General features: G+C 32.6%; 1 protein-coding gene across 12 annotated transcripts in view; it reads right to left on the reverse strand.

The window, feature by feature from the left end:
• The window catches only part of LOC106883142 (6-phosphofructo-2-kinase/fructose-2,6-bisphosphatase), a 160856-nt gene that overhangs the window by 101990 nt on the left and 48412 nt on the right, over positions 1-10454 (reverse strand). The window contains exon 2 of one of the 12 annotated variants that reach the window (XM_014934033.2): positions 405-431. The exons of 9 other annotated variants lie outside the window; for them this stretch is intronic. In XM_014934033.2, the coding sequence (XP_014789519.1) occupies positions 405-431 (27 nt within the window). Of the gene's footprint in view, positions 1-404; positions 432-9520; positions 9543-10131; positions 10406-10454 lie in introns of those variants that run through there. 2 more of the 12 variants (XM_014934036.2, XM_014934040.2) reach the window with 2 other exon arrangements.

The following is a 10454-nucleotide window of genomic DNA, read 5'->3' on the forward strand; positions in this document are numbered from 1 at the left end:
ATATATATACATATATATATACATATATATATACATATATATATATATATATATATACACATATGTTGTATATAAACATTGAGCTTAATATTTGAAAACCTTTAAGAAGAAAAAGCACAACCTTTAGCTATTCTTCCCTCTCCATTTTACTGTTAATACAATGACTTCTGTCTTTTACGTTTTGCAAACAATTTCTATTATGCCAATAAAACACTATTTGTTCTACATGACTTTCCACTTCTCATTTTCCGAACACCTTTCTTTTATTTACTATACAAATCCTTATTATTTCACTGGAAATCATCATTTAGCATGAGATGGTGCCAAATTTGGGTACAGCTACACTAAAATTAATGCATTTTTTCAAAATACAAAATGTGTGTGGTTAAGTGATACAAGCTTACCTATACAGAAAAGGTCCCATGAATCTCCTGAACAAAAAGGATGAAGAAACAAAGAACAGAGATTTAATCATGCCTGAATAAGTATCTCTTCTTCATATACAGCACAAGCGGTTCTTACAAACTCATTTTTCCTAATGAAATTTTTTGTTCAGCTGTTTTTAAAATTCTGTGACTGAGTAAACAAAAGAAAAAAGAAAGCGAGAAAATGATATTTGCCATAGTCTTGTTAGCAAAGAGCATCTTTAATTTTGATATTGGAAAACACATTCAAATTACATCTAACATCACATCTGCTTTCTAGGAAACTAAAAGCTTTCTCCTCTTGTTAACTCAGATTTATTTAACCCTATATTATATTAAACAACACATTAAAGGATATGTATTTTTATCAAATATTTTGCTCTTCTGATATTTTTCAAGTAATACTTCTGAGTTTAAGCCAAAACTATACAATAACAATACTTTTCTACAAAAGTCTAATACCTGAGAAATATAGTGCCAGCTAACAGTAACCATAGCAATGAGTTACAAGTTTTATGAAAATGTTGCCAACATTTTACAACAGCATGAAAAAAAAGAGAACTATGTAACAAAATATCTTGCACTTATACAATAAACAAACACACTCACATATATACATATATAACTTTTTTTACCATTCATGTGACATGTCATTATCCTCTTCTGTTTTCTAACAAGTAGGATAGTTTACTTTGGGAGTGGGGCTAGGTAAAAGTAGTTATTCTTCAATGTATAGTATAAGGTGAAAGTTCAAATCCATTTAAAGTTTAGTATTCTATACTATATTCATGAAACAGTTTTTTCATCTCTTATTATCATCATCATCGTCATTTAATATCCATCTTCCATAGTAGCATGGGTTGGATGTTTGGACAGCAGCTGGTGATTCAGAGAGTTGCAACAGGCTCTATTGTCTGCTTTGGCATGGTTTCTACAGTTGGATGCCCTTTCTTATGTCAACCACTTTACAGAATGTACTTGCTTTTTAAGTGGCACCTGCACTAGTACTTTTTACATGATACCAGCATCAGTGGGGTCACAAAGTAACTTGCAAGACAATGACCCTTCAACAGGGAAGGGGGGTAGTATTGATGGAGGTGACTTTGAGCCAGTTGGGAAGTTAACCTATAATAGAGGGATAGAGATAAATGTCTTACTATAGAAGAGATACTTGGCTACCCCGTAGGAAAAAGAGGGTAATAAGGGATAGAGAAAGATAGAGAGACAGAGAAATAAATGGTGTTGGAGATTCAGTGGAACCTACACACAAGGTAGAATGGAGAAAATATAAGAGGTACAGAGGGGATGGGGTAGGAGGTTTCATAAGAGTGTTAGGGGAGATATGTAGAGATAGTAAAGAGGTAACTGTAGCAAGTGATGAGAGAAACTGCAGTAGGATAAAGGTTCAATTCCAAAGTTAAATATTCTATAAGACGACTTTTTTTTTTGTTATCATTAGTTGAATGTTTTGATAGCTTTATATTGCATTCGTACAACTCATTGACAATTATATAATAGTGTTTCAAAGTTTTATATAAATATAGGTGTACAAGAAAAAAAACAAAAATAGATATAATGAAATAGAAAAGCAAACAGTGACATATTTGTCCAAAAAGTTGGACATATTGAGTAACATTTAAATGTTTTTCATCAGAGAAGTTTATTCAAACTGGCATGGTTTTGCTCAGTAAGGACATGACCATTTATTGTGCAGTATAATTATTCTACTGTATAGGCAGGTCCCAAACCTAAACAGCCAAAGCTGTTTATAGTCAGTAATGGCAAAGCATCCATGCCAGTGACATGTAAATGTACCAGTGCTGGTGACAAGCAAAAGGCACACAGTACTCTCTCAGAGTGGTTGGAAGAGCATCCAGCTGTAGAAACTAAATCAAAATCAGACAATCTGGTGCAGCTCTCCAGCTTACCAGTTCCAGTCAAACTGGAAAGCAGACTTCAAATGATAATGATGATAAATTCCTACTTCAAAATGAGATTAATATACTACTTTTTTCCTCTTTCATGTGACATGTTTTTCTTCTATTTTTCATCAAGAGCAGTTTACATTTTTCTTTTCAGGTGAAAAACAATTATTGTTCAATGTAAAGCATAGGATGGAAGTTCCAATTAATGTTTAGCATTGTGTATTGTATTTATGAAAAGGATTTTCTCTTCTTTTTCCCCCCATCATCTTCAATATAAAGCAGAGGTTAAAAGTTCAAATCTTGAGGTATTCCCAACTGTCTCTTTTTCCATAAATATGGTTTATTAAAAGAATGTTATGAAAGGTTAAAAAAGCGAAAGTGCACATTTTATTCATTTATCTAGTTCCTATCCTGTAACTATACTATAGTATGGTACAGTCTAACTCATATACATCTATAGAAAGAACATGAAGTTATTTGTTTCCATGAGTGCTATTCTATATATAATGGAAAAACTGATATCTAGCATAGAGAAACAAAAAGAAAAATTTAAATTTAAAAAAAAAAAAAAAGGAACCATAATATTAATACTTCTCACACATTACCTGAATATTGAAAATAGAAATTCTCTTATAGAGATTTTCTATATTCATTTTTCTTTAACCCTGCTAAGATTATTATCAGTTTGAAGCTAAACAGTAGTAAGTATGGAATTTACAAAATAACCTTTCCAAAATATTTCACAACTTTTAGTTTGTTGACATTATCTAATTAATTACAATGGATATTACTTCCTTGAGATTGTTGGCACTCTATTTGAAATAACTTCAGTAGCTGTTTTAACAGCTTATTTTATATAAATAACCTCTTAAATTAAACATTCTGCTTTTGTCGCATGGATAATAATAAATAAAGTGAAACTCTATCCTGATTAACATCAAAGAATATACGAAGGTAATATACACAATTTCTTAAAATGTTACAATAAATACAATTTTATCAATAAATAATAATTTAAAAGCAATTATATTTGATAATCTGTTCACATTCATTAGTGATTTGATTACACAAAGTTAAAACTGAAATCAAAAGTATTGCAAATTAATATCATTCTCTGTAAACAAAGAGACTCAAGAAAAAAAAAATCTATTTCAATTTTTAAATAAAATGATGAAAGATTAACAATAAATTGGAATTTTTTAAAAAAGGTAAACTCAGAATTTTCTAACTAGGAGAAAAAATTAACTCTAAAATGCTGGCAGAAGCCCAGATGCATCCAGACTAGTTGCAATCTGAACAACCATGCTTTATCTGTAACTTATCAGTTATGAATAGAAGATCTGCAGTAGGGGGAACATTGTCAAAGAATGTAGGCTGTTGAACTCATACCTACTTCTGCTAATATATTCTGTTTATGTACCACAAATCATATTTAAAACCAAGCACAGACATTAGCAGAGAGACTCATCATATTTAACTACACAAAATATAAGCACCAAGTTATTCAGGTCAATTTCATAACTTGTCTCTTAATATATCAATACACCTTCAAATATATTAAAAAAATTTTTGTCTTCCTTTAAAACCAAAACAAATTAGTTTTTTCTCCTGCCTATCTTCACATAATCGAGTTTATTCAATAGATTTTTCACTGACCATTAAAAAAAAATGGAATCTATCAAATCAACAATTCTAATTCCATATTTTTCATCATGAACAGATTACTACTGTAATCATTACTAACCTGTTTACAGTTATATTACTAAAAAATCCCATTTCTTTAGAATTATGCAAAACTTTTGACAAGTATACAAGCTATGAGTATTATTAAGTTATGTTTCTCAGATGAACTGAAACTAAGTAAATATCACATCTGTAAGTCACGAGATATCAGTTTTAAAACTACTCTGTTCTTTGAAGGATCTATATTGTTGATGTGAATGACCTTTGCTAATATGCTAACATGTGGAATTATTTTTCAGTACTAATTTAGTACTGAGCAAGGAGCATAAACTATCTATTCAATTCATTGTACCAGACAAACAACTGAAGTGTAACTCCTACTTTTGCTTATAATTGTTTTCATGACATTCAGCTTTTGAAAACAATACAACACAAAAATCACATACACACATGTACACCAGTATTAATGTTAATGCTGGGTTTGTTGTTATAAAACTATAAATAACAAACATTTACTAATAATAAGACTTACTACTTTTAGTAGAGTTAAATTTATTATACATTATATAGATTTAGGACAAGTTTTGCCTCTTTCAGCTTACAATTTATTCAACCAGTGATCAAAATATAGAATTTTGATAAGCTGAAAGAAGTAAATTTAAAACTCTCAGTTAAACTCAATATGTATTATAATTTATACACATTTATATATACATTTAGTCAAACAAGTAGACTTTTTGAGCCAACATAGGAGCCCCAATGCAATTTCTTGGTCTGCAAGAAATAGGAACCAAATCCCCTTCAAATCATTTCCTGCCATAGTGCACAAGATAACATTGCAAATTTCTCTAAGTCTGTTTGAGAAACAATCAATGCCCATACCTTCCAACAGTAAATATGCCACTTCTTACACATGTTTCATACAATCTGTTTCTCACATATGGAGAAAAAAAAAACAAAACAACCTTTGTAGCCAATCAGTGGTGAGTTATCTAATTTTTTTTTCATCCCTTATTCATTCTGGCTACTATACTTTCACAGTATCCATATCTAGCCTATATAAAGTCAGTTAGGTCACAGAAATTAACTACAAAATCTAGTGAGTTGAGTAATTCATAGGTAAATCTACAATTACATCTGAACATCTATAACATCTAATTCACTCTGTACCTGTTAATTTTTAATATATTTTTATACGGAGAGTACATTATATGATATCTCTTATATAGCATTGTATTTCTATATGATGTTATTTAACAAATGTAAAGTGTGAAGGCAGAAGACTTGCAGCAATTATAAAGGAACCAACGGGTAGGTGTGGAAAATCTGAAGGTGATGATAATCATTCAATTTTATAGATAATTACTTGCATCAAACGGAATGGAAAAATATCAATTGAGCAAATGCACGTTGTTCTTTATCAATTAAAAAATAATATACAGCTATGTGCATACATATACATGTACACACACATGCATATGTACATACACATACATATAAACACACACACACACATGTACATACACATACAGGGGTTGGACAAAATAATGGAAACACCTTACAATTCCAAACAAATTTATTACACCTTGAATTCTATGAGGTATGAACTCGTACAAAGTTTGAATTGTTTCCAAAGGAATTTTTGTCCATTCTTCAGCTAAAACAGTCTCCAGTTCTTGTAGTGATGATGGTGGAGGATATTGATCCTTATTTGTTTTCCTAAAATGCACCATAAGCTTTCAATAATACTGAGATCTGGGGGCTGTGGTGGCCAGATAAGATGTTCAACTTCACTAGAATGTTCCTCATGCTATTCAGTAACAACTGTGTGAATTGGTGCATTAACATCCTGAAACACTACGTCTCCCTCTGGAAACAGTTCCGCAACCATAGGATGAATTTGATCAGATAAAATGCTCAGATAGTCTTGACTATTAGTTCTGCCGTGAAGAGAAACCATTGGCCAGCAGATTTCCAAGATATAGCCTCCCAGATCATCACAGATCCTCCTCCATGTTTAACAGTTGGAAGACGGCAGTCTGGGTCAAATGCTTCTTTTGGCTGTCTCCACACGAATACTCAGCTGGGGGTTGGAAATAAGGTAAAGGATGACCTGTCTGAGAAAATGACACTCTTCCACTGCTCTAGGGACCAATTCTGTAGGCTTTTACTCCACTCTAAATACTTTGCAATGTTTGTTTCTTGAAGTAGTGGTTTTCCTATGAAATCTGGCTTTGTGCAACTCTTGGCGAACACTTTTTGTGGAAACTGAGTTCTTGAGGTTGTCATTAAGCTATGCAGTAATTTTGGGAGCTGTCCTTTTGTGATCCTTTCTAACAATTTGTGTAAGAGTCCGACGGTGGTCCCTATCTGAAAGTTTTGGTTTCCTTCTGGAGTTTTGCTTTGATGAGGAGGTTTTCCCCTCTTTCTCAAAGGCTGTCATTACTTTCGAGACAGTACTTCTTGATACACCAAACACTTCAGGTGTCTTTGTTATGCTAGCGCCTGCCATACGAGCACCAACAATTTGACCTCTTTGAAAGTCCAATAAATCTGTTATTTTAATGAATTTTAATTACCTTTTTCTGATGATATCTGAAAAACAGCAATTTTAGCAAAACATTAAGCAACACTAATAATAAATCAAAAACCATAAAAATAAACAATCTTTTGATGGTTTTATAGATATTTCAAAATTATGATGCTATGATGCTGGGTGTTTCCATTATTTTGTCAACCTCTGTATAAAGACACACACATGCATGCATGCATAGGTACATACACATACATATATAAAACCACATACATATATATACAGACAGACAGACAGACATACATTTATATATACATATATATATATACACAGACATCATCATCACTATCCTTTAATCGCCATATTCCATGCTGACATACACTGGACAGTTTGACAGGGTCCAGCAATCCACAGTTTACATCATTACAATGTTAAGTTTGGTATGATGGTTCCTACAAAGAGATGTCTTTCCTAACACCAACCACTTTACAAACTGGGTGCTTTTCTTGTGTCACTAACATTAGTGATGTCACCAAGTAACTTTCAAAGCAAGAATAGGAAAAGCCTTTTCAACTAAGTGTGGGGAGTATCTGAGATGGGGGACATGGCTTTATGCCAGGTAATGAAAGTACGATAGAGAGACAAGTGCAGGTGTCTTGTTATAGAGAAGATACAGGGTTACCCCACATTTTATATGGGTAGGTGAGAGTAGATAAGAAGGCAGTGATGGGGTGCCAGAGCAAACCCTCAAGGTACATAAGAGAGGATACAGACAGTGGATCAGGGGCTAGTTTCATAAGCGTGTGAAAGAAGAATGACAGATAGTTTGAAATGGGGGCAGGGGTGAATGTAAGTGAATGATGAACAAAGGTGGAGGTGCAGTTGATAGAAAATACCTGTATAGAGAAGAGGTAAGACAGGAGACAGAAATGGTTCAGGAGGCAGGATAGATAAGAATGTAGAGAGATGCTGCGCATGGGGAGGAAGATGTGGAGGTACATAAGGATGGCTATAGTGAGTGGGGCATGCAAGCAGATATAAGAGAGTGTTGAAAATGATGGTGGATATGAGAGATGTCAAAATGAAGTATGGCAGAGAAGAGAGAGACATAACTGAAGGCACAGAAAAGAAGTGAACAGTGAAAACATAGTGGGAAAGAATGATGATTGAGAATGAGGGATGAAGCAAACCAACGAGTTTGAACTGCATCCATCAGTCCAATAGAGGGCACCCTGAGCTAACTATGGTGCTCTAACACCTTTTTGTCTTAAATGAGAATTTTATCTCCACAAACAGGTTCAAATATCTGTGAAACATATTTGACCTGATCTTAAGTTTATTTTCTGTCACTGCCTTGCACATCTATTCACACACACACTTTATAAATGGTTAGTCAAACAACTTACAATGTACATTCCTACTCAGTATTCAGTTAACTAAATGGCTTTCCAGTAATTCCACAAAATTCAAACTGAACAATGCCATGTCAAGAGGACAAAGAAATGGAGACATAACTATATTAGTAGATGAGCATGGTAGGTTGCATATGCAATATGAACTTGTGAAATATGTGATGAAAATATTTATGATATATTTAGTGTATATGAGACAACAATGGTGAAACAGAAATGCAATGCATATAGTTTCAATCTAATCATTAAAACAGACATAAAACTATTAGCTTAGAAATGATTGCTTTATATCTGAGAAGTAAACTTTTTTGAAATGCAAGTGGAAGTTAAAGCTAATAAACTACCCAAATCAACATACTGAATTTGCCCAAGAAGAGATGACCAGGACTACCCAACAGCAACAACTACCTTTATCTATGTTGGGTAAAATTTAACTGTCACAGGACTCTCCACTTACTTTTCTTTTTTATTTAGTTGCTCATATTTTTGTTTGCTTCCTAAAATTTCACTGCATTTTATATCAATTCTCTAAGAATACCTTTACACTTTCTATTTGCATTTATCCCCTCTTTCAACTACAAAAGAAATTAATATATTTTTTTTTTTTTGCTTCTAAAAGGTATCATAAATAAGGATAATCCTAAAATTCACAAGATATTAAAAACCAACATTGTCACAAAGGAAATATTACTTTGAAAAGGTATTTCCAAAACTTTTACAGTTTATTTTATCACAACAAAAAGATGACCTGCTTATTATACAGGTCTCTTTCTCTCTCTCTCTCTAGTAAATAAGTAGTTGACTAACAGTTTCTGAAGATTTTACTCCTATCTTGAAATCTATCAACTTTCTTGTTCCTAGTTCAATAGTAACCATTTTAAAAACCATTTCACATATTTTAAAGCAGCCTGCCTTTCAAAAGTTCAATCTTTTGAAAACTGGAAGCTAAGTTTCAACATTATTTCTGAGTACATGAATAGACAAAAAAAAAATTCATCTGTTGTTGACCAAATTATTTATCTTGTTGCCCATAACAGTTTAATTTACAGATAACATTATATCACTAAAACAATCTTAAATGCTGTTTATCAAAAGTATTTTAACACTACTGGCTTTTCATAAAACCTGCCACACTAAACCGTAGTTGTAATTTATATATAAGCAAAATTAATGTAAATAAAAATGCTCAAAACTACGCATATGCGCTCTCTCTCTCTCTCTCTCTCTCTCTCTCACTTTTACACGATTCAAACAGAGCATACCAGTACAAAGACATGATATCATCAATTGGGGAATTCCTTTTCGGCAACAGTTGTCTGGAATGTAGACCAGATAGAATGAGGTTCTTTTTCAAATAAAGTTATTACGAAGGTAAAATCCCACTAAACAACCAATTATATTTACACGTCATACTCAACACTGGAACTGTGCACATGTACTAAAATAAAGAGAAAGTAATGAACTAACTTGAATGTTACTTGATCATCGCTAACGGAGGAGGGTTGAGAGGACAGATAATACTATTTTTTAAAAAGAAATTACCTCTCATGGGGATCATGGAGTTGCGATATGCCTTTTTTTTTCTTTGAGCACATTAATGATGTTTGTGGTGCGAGAAATATTTTTCATTTCATTAAAAGAACGGAAAAACAATTTACATAATTTATGCATGTTGTGATTGCACACGTGCAATGAAATTATTTCGAATCTCTAAAACATTTTTACACTATCCAGGTCACGAAAGAGGAGCGAGGGAAGAGGAGGTTCGTCTAGTCGATAACAAAACAAGAATATAACTGAAAGCAAAATTCCTATTCAGTACCTATTGCAAGTACAGAAATTAAGAAATAATAGAAACGCTTTCAAGGAAATCCATATTAGTAGTCAATATAATTTATAGAATGTGACAAACATGAATCTTAAATACAAATCGAATGTAAGTCACATCTGTAACCATTATTTACAAGTAACAAGTAATCAATGGTAACGAAGAAACCATGTAAACATTGAAGCAATTTATACAACTACAATGCATTAATAACTGTTGATTAACTGAATTCAAAACTGACAAGTAACTGCGACGAAAACATCTGAACATGTAAAGTAAGGCATTGGATAAAAATAAACAAAGAATGAAAGTTTTAAATATTTACCTGTTCCCCACCGACAAGCATCGTATTCTAAGCCCATGATGAATCTGTTCACAGCGAGTGAAGCAGATGAAGGAATTAGGGTGGTTTCGAGCGAACGTGAGAAAGTAAATGGGACGACGAAAAGATACAGACACTTATAGTAAAAGGATAAGAATGGACAGCTGTATCTCAGCAAGATTATTAAAACATTGCCATAGTTGTACTTGATAGCAACAGAGGTCGAAGAGGGAGAGAGTGTGACCCAAGCAACTTCAGCAACTGTTTACATACACACACACACATTATATATATATATATATATATATATATATATATATATATAT

Source organism: Octopus bimaculoides, chromosome 4 (assembly GCF_001194135.2).
Source record: "Octopus bimaculoides isolate UCB-OBI-ISO-001 chromosome 4, ASM119413v2, whole genome shotgun sequence".
NCBI lineage: Eukaryota > Metazoa > Mollusca > Cephalopoda > Octopoda > Octopodidae > Octopus > Octopus bimaculoides.